Here is a 16,024-nt window from a genome sequence, read left to right on the forward strand (position 1 = left end):
AAATAATTTGTTCAAGACTAAAACTAGAAATTAACAAAATTTTACAAATTAAAAATATATTTTATTCTTCACTTTTCCATATAGGTCACACTGGTTTTGGTCTGATTGATTTATTGACTCTAAAGAACATTTTTTATTAATAAAAATTATAATAATAATAACAAAATATAAATTTAAGATTTTTTTTATATGTTATCCAATTTTCAGATTATTCAACAACTTTAGTTTATTTTATAATAACAATTTCTAATTTTTTGGATTTTTTTTCATTTGTATTAGGTGATTTGATAACTCAATCCAAATCAATCATAATGTAATTTAGTTTATTTAGTTCGGATTGTGAAAAAAAAATCTTCTATCAAATTAAATACTTATTAATTTGGATCTAAATATTTTCTAAACTTAAACCAATCTAATCTATGTCCACCCTAATTTATAACATAGTCCTCTTCCCTTTTTACATAACTAACATACTCCAGTTAAAAATTATGTTTACAATAATTCCAGTAATATGATATATTAGATGTTCATGACCTATCTCATTTGGCCAATTAATTTTGGTTAGATAAAATTTAAAATAAAATAAAAATTAAGAAATTAAATTAGTTTCAATGTATTTTAAAAATCAATCTAGGATGTACTTTAGGTTATTTCAATCTTATACAATATCATGTATTATTTTTAACAAAAACTATGGTTTTTAAAATGATTTCATATCGATGATACAATTTAATGACTTAATAAATAATTTTATGTCTAACATGATATTACGAAAATTCCAATATGTTATGTAATATATTAGGATGTTCATGACCTATGCTCAGGTTTGTACAAGAATGAAACACTGGAAAGCTACAAATAAAATATTGAACTATTGTTAATAAATTGACTAGCATACAAAATAGCATTGTAGTCTTTTAAAAGTTAAGATCATATCTCCCAAAGGAATTTGTGCAATATATGACAATATTAACTTAATACACTAACCTAAGCTTAGGAGAGTGGAAATTTAGTTTGTAGGAAGTTGGTTTAACATAAAATAAACTTAAGAGCTATAAAATGTAAAGTTGTTTTTAGGCCTTTTATTAAACACTTAGCAATTCATATATAAAGGTGATCAAATGGAAATAACCATTGAGATTGGAGTAGTTTACCATCATGTATTAGTTTAACAAAGGATTTTCATATATATTTTACACCATTGCTCAACATTATCACTGAAAATCTCCAAACATTAATCTTTTTGAAGCTTGAAACCATGTATTTCCCTAATCACCACACCCTTGACTAAAGTGACTAAAATACATTGAAAACATTGCTAGTTATAAAATGTTCATTGAACTCATCTTTATTCATAAATAAAACATTCAATGGGTGTTTTGACTCGCGCATAACTCAAGAAGCATTTTTCAATGACTACTCAAGATAACAGTCATCAAGAAAGCATTAAGAGAAAAACAAAACACTAAGCAATGGGATAAAATTGATAAAACAAAGTTAATACATAAGGTTCATCTAGTTACGCCCAATCCCATTGAGGGAGAAATTAGTTACTCATAGCCATAGGAACCACAAAGGTTGGAGAAGAAATGAAGAAGATGATCAATGAAAGTATGGGAGCTCTTTAGTCATAAAAAACGTCTTATCACAAAGTCATTACAATATACCCAAAAGCCTAACCTACAAATCCCTTTTGTCCTTACATTGTGAGTGCCATACACAAATTTGTTTAGTGAGCCATGTATTTTCCCTAAGCAAATGTCTAAAAAATGAAATGCACTTTAGGAGTAATTGGCTCAACCAAAGTTGATGTTTGCCTTTGGGCTTCATTATATAACTTCTTTGGCTCAACTAATATTGAGGTATGACTAAGCCAAAAATGTTTTTCAACTTTAAAACCTTTCAATAAATATACCTCCACAATTATCTTTCTTCAACCTACAAAATAGATCCTAAGAGAGTAACTAGCTTCAAAACATGATTAACTAAATTAAAATTAAAAGTCTAAGTCTTGTTAAAATGAAGCAAATGATAATATAAATAAGGGTAAAATTTAGATAATTTACATGATTTGAGTAACTATAAACGAGTAAAGCACACAATTATCATGTATCTTTAAGGAACCAAATATTACAAACTTATGCATCGAAGATCTAACAATTTGAAGGTTGTTGGTTACTTAGAGGTTTTGTTGGTTGTATTGACTCTTGTAAGTCAACATTTGAATATATCTTCATGATGATTGATAGAGCAGAATGTTGGATAATTATAAAATAATCATTAGTTGTCACTTCTACTAAAAAGGTCGAGTGTGTCTCATTATTTTAGGCAACATTGTAGGGTATTTGGTTAAAAAGCTCCACTGTTGCTCTAAAGGTAGTTGATTTCATTGAAGACGTATTGTAATAATTTAGTTAATATTTTTCTAACTAGAAACAATAAAAGTGAAAGTCAAAGCAAACATGTCAACATAAAGTATTTAGCTACGAGGGAATTATCATTGAACACATTAACACTAAATTAATGATTGTATATCTATTGGCAAAAGACACATTAACTAAGTTGTTTAAGGACCACGTAATGTGCACTAGACTTATATTTAGTCATGTAAGGTCTTTTTTGAATATAGTGAAAGTTTAGTTTTTAATCGTCTTCTCATTTTTAAGTATACATTTTTGGTTGAGAAAGACATGAATTTTGACTCAATAATAAATATTGAAATGATCATTCACTTAAAGTGTTGCTTTTACTAAAACTGAATACATTGTGATATATGGAGGGTAATACCCATTTTATTAGAAATTTATTATTGTGATTCGTGTGATTAACTTTTGGGTGTGAGCATCAAGTCATCAATATTGTAGATATCATGAAGTGTGAAAAATACAAGACCAAGTGAGAGAATGTCATACTTAATTTTAAGTTTTGGCTTTAATATTCTTTTGGTCCATATAGTTTCATGAATGTACAATTGTGGTCTTTTAAATTTTTTTACTGCAAATCTGGCCCCTTAATTTTTAATATTAAGCAATGTTAGTCCACTATTAACATACCATCTAAAATTAAACAAAAAAATTGGCGTGTCTGTGAGTAACACTACCTAATAGTTAATTATGTACAAAAATACTTATGTTAAAAAATAAAAATAAAAATAAATAAGAAACATAACATATATTCCCTCTATTATCTATTATAAGAAAAAAAATGATCTTATACATATTAAGAAGATTAGTTATTTGCATTAAATTTACTAATTTCATAACATTTTTTTCTATATTATTATTATTATAAATGTAAAAAAAAAGTAGTGCAACTGAAAAATCATGCATAATGGATATTTTAGGAAACATATCATTAAATAAGATAAAAGTGGTTGAATTTTTTAATATTTAAAATCAAAAAATTATTTTTTTAGTATGTAGCAAAAAAACATTTTTCCTTACATGAAAGTTAGCATGACTAAGTAACTTTTAAGTAATGTCTCTCATAAGCACGTTAATATTTTCTATTTAATTTTAGATTGTATGTTAATGATGGACCAACATTGTTTAATTTCATAAATTAGAAAGGAAAAATTTACAATCAATTTTCTGAAGGACTAAAATTGCACTTTCAAAAATTTATAAGAACTAAAAATATATTTAAATCTTAAATTTTAAAATTAGGTTATAGTGACACTAATCCTTCTCATCCACTTTCGATTTTTTCTTACTTATATTTTTAAACTAGGTCAAAGTCTAATCATTTACTCTGTCATCATTAAGAAACGTTGTTACTCAATAGCAAAGTGATTTATCTACATATCCTAAAAATCAAGAATCAATTTTTAATAATGGATAAATTGCATAGAGTCTCAAGTCTTAACACACCTAAAAGTGAATATCCATTCATCAATGTGGAGTGTCAAGGGTTGGAAGCATTATGTGTATTTATCTTTGAAGGCTACTTTAGAGGGATCAATGGGCAGAGGAATTCATTTACTTCATAAGTAAGTTTTGATAGACTTATTTTTTTTAATAACTCATATTTTACATCAAATTTTAACCATTTAACCATTAAATTAAAATTGTTACTACATAGATCCAACATACAAATTTATAATTTTTTTGAAAAGTATTTGATAATTAATTTCATTAATTTAAATAAATGTATAAATTATTTTTATGACTATCTGTCAATTTAAATTAATAAAACAAATTATCAAATAATTTTTAATTTTTTTTAAAATATTTACAAACTTAATCTATGTAATAAAAACTTTTAACTTAATAATTAGATCAATAAAATTTGATGTTAAATATAAGTTATTGAATGAAGTAAATATAATAATTATTCTTGAAATAAATGAATCGTTTTCCCTCTCTCTCTCTATATTCATTTGTTATCATGACCAATTTAAAGAATGTAATGTGTGATATGTTTTTTGGTTTGATTTATTTCTATGTTGAATAACGAGAAATGTCATTATGTTTTTTTTTTTAAGAAAATCAATTATTTTTAGGACATCAATTTTTTTTAAATCGATTGTTTAACCTAAAAATTGATTTCAAATGTTTTTCAAATTTCAATTTTATTTTTTTCTTACTTTCTTAAATTAAATGCATTTAATCAAGAAATATAATTTAATTGGTTGAGTGATGTGTGTAAGTGTTATAAGTTCTATTAGTACCAAGTCCGATTCTCATAAATAAAAAAAATAATTAAACACTTTTATTTTATTTTCTTTCGGTACACTCTGTTTTGTTCATTCTTGATTTTTGCACCCATACTTCATGGGAACAATTCATTTAACTATAAATTTCATGTTTGATTTTCATTACATGAAAACACTCTTTAAACCAGTGGCAATTTTAATAATGTAAACGAGATTAGTCTTTATTATAATAGATTAAGAGATATATGAAATGAAAAAGAAAAAATTTCCATCCATCATATTTCTTATATATTTATTTTTCATCTTAACTTGTAAATTAATTTATATGAAAGAAAAAAAATATTTGTATTAATTAACAAGTCATTGATTCAAGTGATATTGAATCTGGTGCATTAAGTAAGGTTTTGAGTTCGAATTTTGTAAATAAAAAAAGATAGAGTTGAAAGGAGAAACTCTACTTAAGATGATCAATTAAGTTATATTCTATCAATGAAATTGATAAATACTCCATACCAATTAATTTAAAAAAAGTATTACATTTAACAACTCGAAGAAAAAAAATACATCCATAATTAAAATTATTGGCAGGTACTAAGAGCATTTGCAATGGGAGTTACTTATAAGCAATTCTCTGTACCACATCACTGCCATATCGGCTCTTGTAGAAGCAACTCTATTAAAATTTAAGTAACTCATAAAATGGGTCAGAGCTGATATGGCAGTGATGTGGTACAGAGAATTGCTTATAAGCAACTCCTATTGCAGATGCTCTAAAGAAAAATATTTTCGAGATATTTCAATTATTTGTAAGTAAAAACAATATTGTAAAATAAACTTTGCAATTGAAATAATAGCCAAATTTTATTTATTAAATAAGTTGTTTTGACATTTTATAATTATTTTTGAACAATTTTTTCCTACGTTGATTTATTATTATGTATTTCTTTTTGTTCAAACAAAATTAAATATTTAAAATTAATATTTAATAAAAGTTCATTCTAATTGCAGTCAATTATGACAATAATGCATCATATATATATAATAAAATTAATAATTAAAATAATTTAACTTTCGTATGTGTCGAAACATACCCCGTCCCTTTTTTTGCGTTAGATGTATTTTCCGTTTGCTCCAAAAAGAAGGAAGCAAATTATGAAACCGAGTTGGGCACATAAAAATGCTATAGAAAACGTTAATAGGAAAAATAATCCAGTGGGGACAGGTCCAGAGAGTACACGACAAATGGGGGCGTAGAAGCCGTTGGATTTCCAGTTGGAAAGGAAAGGTGTCGTGAAAGTGGCATCAAATCAAATCAACGCTAAAAAGACGCACCGACACAACACACGCCCTACCCTTCAATTGCTTCTCACTCACTGAACTTTGCATTCCCATTTCCCAGATTCATTTCACATTCACACAAACCTTCATTTCCTTCATAACGCTAACGTAACAACCCCTTCATTCCATTCATTGCTCTTTCCCGATTCTATCTGTAAGTTTTTTATTTTTTTATTTTTTATCAGTAATTTCAATTCGCTGTTTTTTTCTTTTTAATTCTCAAATTTGTGACTGTTTTGATTGTTGATTTAAGATTTCGTGATGCCAATGGTTCGTAAACCGGTGGCTATGAGATTTGAATTTGTAGTTTTTAAATTACGTGATGATATGATGAATTGTGATTTCATGTGAATCTGGGTCTTGGATCGTGAAGTTGGCATTGGATTGCATTTGGGGTCTGAGTTGACTGGTCATTTTTGGGTTTAATGTTTTGTGGTGTAAGGTTTGGATTCTGAACCTGAAATTTCTCTTTTTGTGTGTGTGAGTAGTGCCTTTTAGAAGTTGGAATAGAGAATTTGAGCTGGGTGGATGGAGGATGACAAGAGGCGGAGGAAGAACAAGAAGAAGAAGAACAAGCAAAATAAGAATGTGGAAAATGGGGTTGGAGAAACTGCCAATCTGGTCAGTAATGGAAAGGATGAGCACACTAATCTTTCCGAGACTGCAAATGAGAAAAGCTCGAATGTGGATTCGAATGGAGTTGTTGGAGAGACATCAACTAGGGATCAGAATCTGGTGAATAATGGTAAGGACGAGCCTGCTCATCTTTCAGGAGTCATTGATGAGCAAAGTATGAATGTGGATCGGAATGGGATTGTGGAAGCCCCCAATAGTGATCAGAATCTGGTGAAAAGCAGAAAGGATGGGAATATTCCACCATTGGAGTTCGCAGATGGGCAAAGTGTTAATGTGGATTCAAATGGTCATCTGCCAAATGGTAAAGAATGTGTAAGTTTCCCTTCAATCAATGTTTTGTTGCATTTTAAGTATTTCCCTTAGCTATATCTTTTTTCATTGAAACAGATAATTTAGTTTAAAATTATTTTTATTTCTGAATAGTTTTGTTGAAAAATGTTATCGGCTTCCTTCTTTGTCTTTTTCTAACATACTTGCCATCAACTTTTTCCCTTTTTTTTTTAGTGGAGTGTTTATGGACATGAATGCCTTGTTAAACTAAATGAAACTACCTTTTGGCAGAGAAGAGGTAATAAAAAAATTGGGAATGAAAATAATATGCTCAAACGAAATGTAGTGGGATGTCTTTAAAGTTTTATTTTTCATATATATGTGGGCACGTATTATAGTTTCAAGTTTTTAATATGTATAGCTTATCTTTCCACAACATACTTCAAAAGAGACAATTGGGAATATTGAAAGGAGAAAATGATATGCTTGTACACAGAGAGGTAATATTGGGTGTGTTTGGCGAAATTAGCAGATAAACTAGCTGAAAATTGATAAGCTAGTTGAAAATTGAAAAAGATAGCTGAAAGTTGATAAATTAGTTATTCAACTAGTTGATAAGTGTAAAATAACATTTAATTACTTGGCCATATCTTGAAATTTGGTAATTATATATATATATATATATATATATATATTTCTAAATGATTTATCAACTTATAATTTTGGATAATACTTTTTTAAAATTTTATTCTCATTTTTAAATATTTTTTTAAATGAAATGATATTTGATGAGAGTGAGAGTGTCAAGGATTTTTTTAATGTAAGAAGGCTGAAGGAGGAATCTTATAAGACAGTAAGGATAAAAACGAGGGAGACCAGAAAAAGCTTGGGTAGGAGCTTATAACCTTAGAAGTTACATGAAATAGCACTTTGAAAACACTATAAGCTATTGGAATCAACTCCTTTACAAACAGATCTATTGAGCTAGTCAAATGAGCTAAAAGCTTGTTTATTTGCCCTGCCAATTACACATTTTTTTAAAGTACTTCTGCGCTTTGTTTAAACGAATATTTCAAAGTTTTATAACTTGTACATCATATCACTCCACAGGCCAGATCAGAAGAGACAATCAGGAAATTAAAGGAAGAAAATGATATATACATTCAGAAAGAGGTAAAATTTTATCTGAGAAGTATTTGTCCTTTGATTTATTATGTTTCAACATTTGTTTAATATGTGTGGTTTATCACTCCACAGACCTTATCAAAAGAGACAATCAGGAAATTGAAGGCAGAAAATGATATGCACATTCAAAAGGAGGTAATATTTTATCTGAGAATTTGTTCTTTGTTTTAGCAATTATGTTTCATGTTTTTATAATGTATAGATCCCATCATTTCTCAGGTCATAATGGAAGAGACAATCCGAAAATTAACAGAACAGAATGACATGTATATGCAGAAAGAGGTAATAATAATATATTTTAAGTTTTATCTGAATGACAATTTTTCCTAATGTATTTATCTTGCATTTTTCTTTTAACTCTTATAGGCTTATCTTTTCACAGATAGCATCTGAAGAGACTATCAGAAAATTGAAAGAAAACCATGATATGCATGTTCAAAAAGAGGTAATATTTTATTTAGAAATGTCTGTGCTTTGTTTGAGCACTTAAGTTTCGTTGTTTTCATGACATGTACAATCTATCATTCTGCAGGCCATATCAGAAGATGCAATGAGAAAATTGAAAGAAGAAAATGATATGCACATGCAGAAAGAGGTGATAGATTTTAAATTCTGTCTGATATATCTAACTTACTGTTTATCTGCCATTTTTCTCATTACATGTATAGCATATCTTACAACAGACCCTATCACAGGAGACAATAAGAAAATTGAAAGAAGAAAATGAAGTGCACTTTCAGAAAGAGGTAATTTTACTTTAAACTCCATCTCAGAGGTTCATGTCAGTTATTTAACTGCTTAAATCACAAATATTGTTTAGAAAGAATGCATATAATTTTTACTGGCCATATCAAAGGAGACAATTAAAAAATTCAGAGAAGAAAATGATAAACTAGTTCAAAAAGAGGTAATATATACTGCAAGTACTATCAATTATCAGAGGGATATATATTTGTTTAACTGCTTATCTCAACTGGCATTCTAAAAAGATGATTAAAATTAGCTTGGTTCTCAATAACATCTTTTATTATAATTTTTTCATCTCTACCATTTCTTTGCCTTTCTTTTACAGGTTACCTTGGAAGAGATCATCAATAACTTACGAACTGATAATGAATTGCTGACACAAAATCAGGTATTGAGTTTGAATTAAATAATTTTGATGAATGTGTGTATGGATCATGGATCTTATATTATTGGATTTATGTTATTCTTATCTATGTTTAACTACTGACTGGTATATTTAACTGAATTATCGGCAGAATGGTCTGGAAATGAGAATCGCACAATTGCAAAGTGACTATAATTCCTTACTTAAAAAGGAGGTGAGTGATTATTTTTCCCTTTTAAAAGATTAAGGATCATTGATTTTGAGACATTATTTATTCAGATATTTAATAGTATATCATATGTAGGCTGGACTGGTGGAAAAAACTAATCAGTTGCTGAATGAAAAGGTAGTTTTGAGTCTGAAAGGTGTAAGAATTGTTTCATCAGCTGTCAATTCCTATATTCACTATATATTTAACCTTAGCTGATTCTTATATTTAGAGATTTTGTTAATGAAAATTGGGCTGACATTCTAAGTCAAGTGTACATCATTCCACAGGAGAGTTTTGAGCAAAAAATAAAAATTCTGGAGACTGATTTGAGTTCTTTTAGTGAAAAAGAGGTAATAACTTGTCTATTATATCATGTACTGTTATTGCACTGAATATACTTGACCATATCATGTAGTGGATTAGCTATTAGCATCTGCTTTAGACTGGGTAAAAATAAAATAAAAATAGATGATTGAATTTGAATTAAACAATTTAGTGGAACATTTGAACAGATATTATGTGTTATTTGAACTATATTATTTTGATATGTTTGTCTATTAACTTTCATTTAACCTGATTATCTGCAGGTTGGATCAGAAACAAGAATTGCACAATTGCAGAGGGAGAATAATTCCTTACTTCAAAAAGAGGTGAATTGCCTAATATGTTTTTTCCCCTTTTAAAAGATGTAGGAACACTGGGTTTTTGAAATGATTTATCAAGATATTTAATATTTATTTTAAATTAAAAAATATGTCATATGCAGGCTACATTGGTGGAAAAAACCAATCAGTTGCTGAATGAAAAAGATGTTTTGAGCCTGAAAGGGGTAAAAATTGGTTCATTGACTTCGATATTTCCTACATTCACTGTATTTAACCTTAGCTGATTAACATTCCCTCCTCTCTCATGTTCTGCCACAGTTTAATGTTTTTTATTGGTAACTAAATCCAGTATACATTGTTCCACAGGAGAGTTTAGAACAAAAAATATATCTTCTAGAGAGCGATTTGAGTTCTTTTGTTGAGAAGGAGGTAATAACGTGTCTGACGACTCTGTTCTCTTGTACTGTTGTACACTATTGTCTATTGCATTGGATATATTGTTTTTTTAATTAATGACCTTAAATTTCATATAGTATATTAGTTATTGTTAGCACCTAATTTCACACCAAAAAAATAAAAATATTAAGTATAATAATATAAAATTCTTTTAAAAAATAAAAATGAAATTCTAGCCCATTTTCTAGAATAAGATATCCGAGGCCCAAACAATCCTTTTTTGGTGTCCTAAACTCCCTTATAGTGTCTAGGCTAATGGTACCTTTCTATTTGATGGTAAACTGGTTACTTGGGATTTGATTGGAAAATAAAAAAGATTGATTGATTGAACATTGAAGAAATAAAGGTGGTTTTTAAATGAGGTCAAGGGGAGTTTGGTGTCTGTACAAGAGGGGGAGCTCCCTGGGCTGGAAAACAACTGTAAGTGAAACCAAAGGGAAAATAACAGAGAGAAGGGTGCCGGGAAGTTGGGGCATCTTGCTATCCCATTCTTTTGACTCTAGGTTAGCTTTCCCCTGCCCCTCAATACTCTTCGGTGGCTCTAATGCTCATCACTCTGCCTCGTGAGCTCCTCCACAGGTCTTAACAACCACCATCATCACATGAGTCTCTCTTCTGCTGCCATAGCCATATACTTGAAAGCTGTACGGATTTAAAATATAAATTATTTTACCTGACTCTGACCTTTATATAATTATAAGGACATATTAGTACACACAACCAATTCCATGTGAGTGGCAATGGATAAGCAGAAGGCCATATTATTGCTGGCTACTGACATGCTCAATATATGAATTCTTAAGAAAATGCAAGAACATTTTACTGTCAATGCAAAAAGGGTTAAAAGGAAGAACAAGGACTAGCACAACTTGATTCATCTGAAATGTGAAAATATGCCTGTGAACTGTTTATTCATATTTTTTTTATTCTTTTTCTCTGTATTTTGTTATTCCAAATTTAAAGCAACGATTTTTCGTCATCATAATTTTTGGGTTGTCTGAGGTGATGGATAATGCCTTCTCCGTTTCTTGTAAATTTGTCCCTTATCAGATTCATATCATGTGTTTTGTTTACAGAATTCAACAAAGGAAACTATTTCAAACCTGAATGGAAACATTGCTGTGCTACAAGCGCAGGTATGTAACTCTTGTATATACATTAATATTTTTCTTGAAAAACCAAGGAAAGTATTATAAATTATTATTTTTATATTATTATCTGTAATTTCCTTGTTTTAATCTTTAGGAGTCATAAAATTTTAACTCAATTGAAACATTATCTTGTAGTGTTCAGTTTTGGAATCATTTATGCTTGCCCTGTCTCTCTTCTGTTCAACCATCGAGAATCCGCAGTTCTCTTTGCTCATTGGGTGGAATAATAGGCTAAGCAATGGATGAAGGGGTTTACCCCAAGACTAATACATATTAAATGGAAAGAGCTATCTATTAGGTTGATACTGATAGCTATACATATTAAAAAACATATTTAAGATAAGCGAGAATGCTTTATCCTTATGATGTAAAGAAATGTACCTTCCCCGGTAAACAATATTCAATATTAATTAGCTCTTATAATTTCGATGGGAAGACCCTTTTTTTATCCGCTCTCCCAGAGAAAGATTTTAAAGTAAAGAAAAGCAACTCCCACTCGGATGGGGCTGTCATTTGAAATGAGCCTTATGATTCGTCAAAACACTGCTGCAATCTAAATATCTAAGTGTATAACTGTATATGTAAAATTAAAAAAAAATCTTTATTCAGTTCTTTAATCTTTATTTGGGTAGTAATACAATACTTGTATCTCTTATCAGTCAAGTGCCTGTTGTTTTCCTTGCAATTTTGAGGCTATTAAGAGTGGTCTGACTTTTGGAAGTTCAGCGTCTCTTCAACCTAGCTGTTGAAATAAGATATAGCAAAATTTTCATTTTGCCATGCCAAGTGATGTTATCTCGCAAGTTTATATTTGTTGGTAATCCTATATGTATCCTGTTACTGGTTTATAGTGAATGATATTGAAGCTTATACTAAAACTGGTTTGAGTAGTTTTATTTGCCCAAGAGCAGATTCCCAAGTGTGGATGATATTACCAGTATAATTATTTCCCCAACTTATTTCTTACTTATACATTCTGACTATTTGACATTTCAGTTTGTTTTCTGACTTTTTTTTACCAACTTGTTTTTGGACTGAATACTTATCCATTATTTAATTTTTTTATAAGGCTTTGTTTAGGCTTATGTTCTTTTGGCAATCAAACCGTCTGGTATGAATGCTGTTCCATTAATTAAGCATTATTCCCTTTTACTCCCATTGGTTTTAAACATCGACTTGATGAATTACCCTCTCCTAATTGATAAGAACTTTGGGAGAACCACACCACAAAAGTTAGATGTTGTAGTTAAAGTCTGAGGTCTTATAATCCCCTTACTACAGTTCCATAATAATGTAACCTCAAGTCCCATACACTAACATCTGACCATGCTTGGCAGCTTTGCCACTCATGTGGGCTAGCTGTGCATTAGCCCTTTGACTATGTATGGGAAAACATGGCTGGTGTCACTTGTTTGTAGCTAAGAGACATGGTGAAAAAATTTGATACCAATTTATAAGAACCTTAGGATAACAAACCACAAAAGCTAACCATTGTACATGGGCAATGTCAGATTCAAGTTCCATACCTTGCAATTGGATCCTAACACGCATGTTTTTGGTTATGTCCATTTCATGACAAACCTGTGTTAATTCTGATATGGATATTAAAATCAAAGTTTGGCAGGTGGCAGAATTGGAAGAGTCCAGGAATAATCTTTTGCTAGAAAACCAGCAATTGAGGGAGAAAATGTCAAGTATTCAGTCAACAGTGCAGAATCTTGAAAACAGCCACACTTCTTCCTGCTCACAGAATGCATCTGAAAAGGTTTACTTTTGTTACCCAACATGGTTACTATCTACAATACAAATTCAATCGTATGAAAATTTGTTTTCTTGACTTAAAGGTGGGGATGGAAAAATGGGTTGAAACCAGCTGGCCGGCCCAACAAAAAATAGCGGGCTGGGCTAGGTGGTCCAATCAGCCAGCCCGTCCTTTTTAAAAAAAAAAAAATTAAAAATTATATTAAAATTTTAAGTTTAAAGTTTTTATGGTGCAATTTTTTTTCTTCAGATTTTAATGTTCTTAAAAAAAAATCAAAATATATGTTTATTATTTTTGTTAATTTATTTTATAAATTTAATTTCTCTTGTACTAATAAAAAACTAATATTCAAATGAAATTTAAACTAAATTATTAATATATTTTACATCCTTTAAAATACATAATTTTTCCTCTTTTCCTTTTTTTTTTTATTTAAATTTTTTACCCATCCTTAGGCAGGGTGGGCCAAGGTATCTAGTCTGATGTTTTTGTAGGCAGGCCAAACTGGCCTCACCTATTTTTTGGCGGGTTGATGAAAGGTTAGACTGACTTATTTTGTCATCCCTACTTAATCCCTACTTAAAGGAAAGGAATATTGATAGCTATATATGCCTTAGGACAGATTTTCTAGTGTGTTAAATTTGATGATACTCAAATCTATGGTGGCAGATGGCAGTCTAGCAGTTCATGGTTGTTACTGGTTGCATTTTAAGTTGTCATGTTAATTTCCAAAAAGGCAAAAATACATTTTTCGTCCCTTATATTATTTATTAGTGTCAATTTAGTCCCACTTTAATTAATTGAATCAATTTAGTCTCACATCTTTAAAATGTATCTCAATGTTTAATTTTCCGTTTCCTCCGTTTAAATACTTAATGAATTTGATATGTATCATGTCACGTGTCATGCTGTCATGACACGTGTCATATCCGTTAAGTATTTAAATGGAAGAGACGGAAAATCAAACATCGAGATTCATTTTAAAGATGTGGGATTAAATTGATTCAATTAATTAAAGTGAGATTAAATTAAATCTAATAAATAATATAAGGAACGAAAAGTATATTTTTGCCTTTCCAAAAATGATTATAAGACCTGTCGAATATGTGAACTAGTAACTTTTAGTAGGGAGGAGGAAGAACCTTTACTGCTTGGCAATTTATGTTGCCTATGATCATAATCATATTTCACTTTATGGTGGATAGGATCTTGCTGCTGAAAATGAGGACTTGAAGTCTCAAATTGAAGCAGCCTTTACGTTGGTAGAGAAATTGATGGAAGAAAATGCGGAACTTGTTGAGAAGGTAATATGCCAGGTTCTTTGTGAATTTTTTACTTTTGTAAAAGAACATCACCGATTGCTGATGACATAGTAGAGGGTTTGATATTTCAATTTTAGTATTGATTGGGTTAGTTTTTATAGCGTTATGCATCCTAATCCATTTATATCCTCAGGTCACCGAGTTATGTGTTACCCTGGATCAACGAAGTGCAGAAATTGAACTTTCTGGAGTCACTGGGGCTGATGGGATGGCTGAATTTGCTAAACCTACTGGTGTTGCCATTCCTATACCTGAAGGGATGACTGAACTTGCTAAACCTACTGGTGTTGCCATTCCTTTACCTGAATCTGCTGAGATTGCGTCTGGATCAGCCCCAAAGTTAAACTTGTTGGGTGAGACTTTAGTGAAGGAGAACGGTAACTATATTGATGCTAAGCATGTTGTTGGGTTGATTTCAAACTCGCCGTTGATATCTGACGTTGCTGGAGAAATCGTGCAAATTCCATTGGATGATAATGAGGTTGAAGATATAGAGTCACAGGATGTCAAGAATGTGGAAATTGATGCTGTGCCAATCACAGATGCTCCCCTTATCGGTGCTCCATTCCGTTTGATATCATTTGTTGCTAATTATGTTAGTGGTGCTGACTTGGTTGATCGAAGCTCTTCAAACACCGGTCGTTGATTTATTAATACTGGAAATTCCCTCTTTTTTGGCGGTCTTGAACATACAGTAACCTCACTTACATTAGGCAGAATACCAATATAGGTTGGCCTAAATTGGGCCATTTTAATGTTTGTATGTTAATTCTTTGGACACTCGGAAATATTGTACCGCGGAAAAGTATATAGTTTTACAATGGGTGTTCTTACTTCATATTGCTTTTACAGTTGGAAATGATACCTCTGAAAGACGGCATTGTGAATAAGAATGTAGTAGTTGGTGACTAGTTTCTGCCGTTGTCCTTGATGTATTCTTTCATTTTGGTGGGTGGTGTATCGCCTCGAATCTTGTGATGATTAGGTTTTTGATAAAATGCAAAATTGACCCACATCTTCATTGACCCAATTAGTATTTTCTGCATGGTTGCTATCATAACAGGATTCTTTTTTGTAATATATTTTTATATATATTTACTAATTGAATACATCTGATTGGAAGAGCTTGCAAGGTATGTGAAGCTATTTGGAAATTCTTATTAGGTTAAATCACTAACTAGGTTCTGAATTATTTGAAATTTTTTAAATAGATCTTTGAACTATTTATTTTTAATTGGATCCTTGATCGTGTAATTCGTTTAATTGAGTTTTTAGGATTTTTAAAGTCGTTGCGAATTGTTATATTTTTTTTGGTCTAGGGAC

At 30.1% G+C, this 16,024-nt stretch overlaps 1 protein-coding gene across 5 annotated transcripts; it reads left to right on the top strand.

Annotated features, from left to right (window-relative positions):
• Positions 1 to 5,972: 5,972 nt before the first annotated feature.
• On the top strand, positions 5,973 to 15,734 carry LOC109808681 (Mitochondrial ATP synthase D chain-related protein). Of its 5 annotated transcripts, none has more exons than XM_083072893.1 (19): positions 5,973 to 6,146; positions 6,366 to 6,940; positions 8,009 to 8,071; positions 8,156 to 8,218; positions 8,303 to 8,365; positions 8,466 to 8,528; positions 8,616 to 8,678; positions 8,767 to 8,829; positions 9,156 to 9,218; positions 9,346 to 9,408; positions 9,499 to 9,561; positions 9,693 to 9,755; positions 9,993 to 10,055; positions 10,172 to 10,234; positions 10,377 to 10,439; positions 11,543 to 11,602; positions 13,242 to 13,382; positions 14,585 to 14,683; positions 14,835 to 15,734. In XM_083072893.1, the coding sequence occupies exons 2-19, from the start codon at positions 6,521 to 6,523 to the stop codon at positions 15,345 to 15,347; spliced, it is 2,052 nt and encodes a 683-aa protein (XP_082929019.1). In that variant the 5' UTR covers positions 5,973 to 6,146; positions 6,366 to 6,520; the 3' UTR covers positions 15,348 to 15,734. The 5 variants fall into 5 exon arrangements, with proteins under 5 accessions (XP_082929019.1, XP_082929018.1, XP_020227372.1 ...); XM_083072892.1 differs by having other exon boundaries at positions 5,974 to 6,146; positions 6,481 to 6,940; XM_020371783.3 differs by having other exon boundaries at positions 5,975 to 6,146; positions 6,481 to 6,940; positions 9,499 to 9,540.
• Positions 15,735 to 16,024: the final 290 nt, after the last annotated feature.

This window comes from Cajanus cajan, chromosome 4 (assembly GCF_000230855.2).
Source record: "Cajanus cajan strain Asha chromosome 4, NIPB_CcT2T_4, whole genome shotgun sequence".
Lineage (NCBI taxonomy): Eukaryota > Viridiplantae > Streptophyta > Magnoliopsida > Fabales > Fabaceae > Cajanus > Cajanus cajan.

Coding starts and splice junctions, on each gene's coding strand:
- LOC109808681 (XM_083072893.1), top strand. CDS start 6,521: ATGGAGGATGACAAGAGGCGGAGGAAGAACAAGAAGAAGAAGAACAAG. Junction 9,562..9,692: donor TAGTTTTGAGTCTGAAAGGT/GTAAGAATTGTT, acceptor ATCATTCCACAG/GAGAGTTTTGAGCAAAAAAT. Junction 10,235..10,376: donor ATGTTTTGAGCCTGAAAGGG/GTAAAAATTGGT, acceptor ATTGTTCCACAG/GAGAGTTTAGAACAAAAAAT.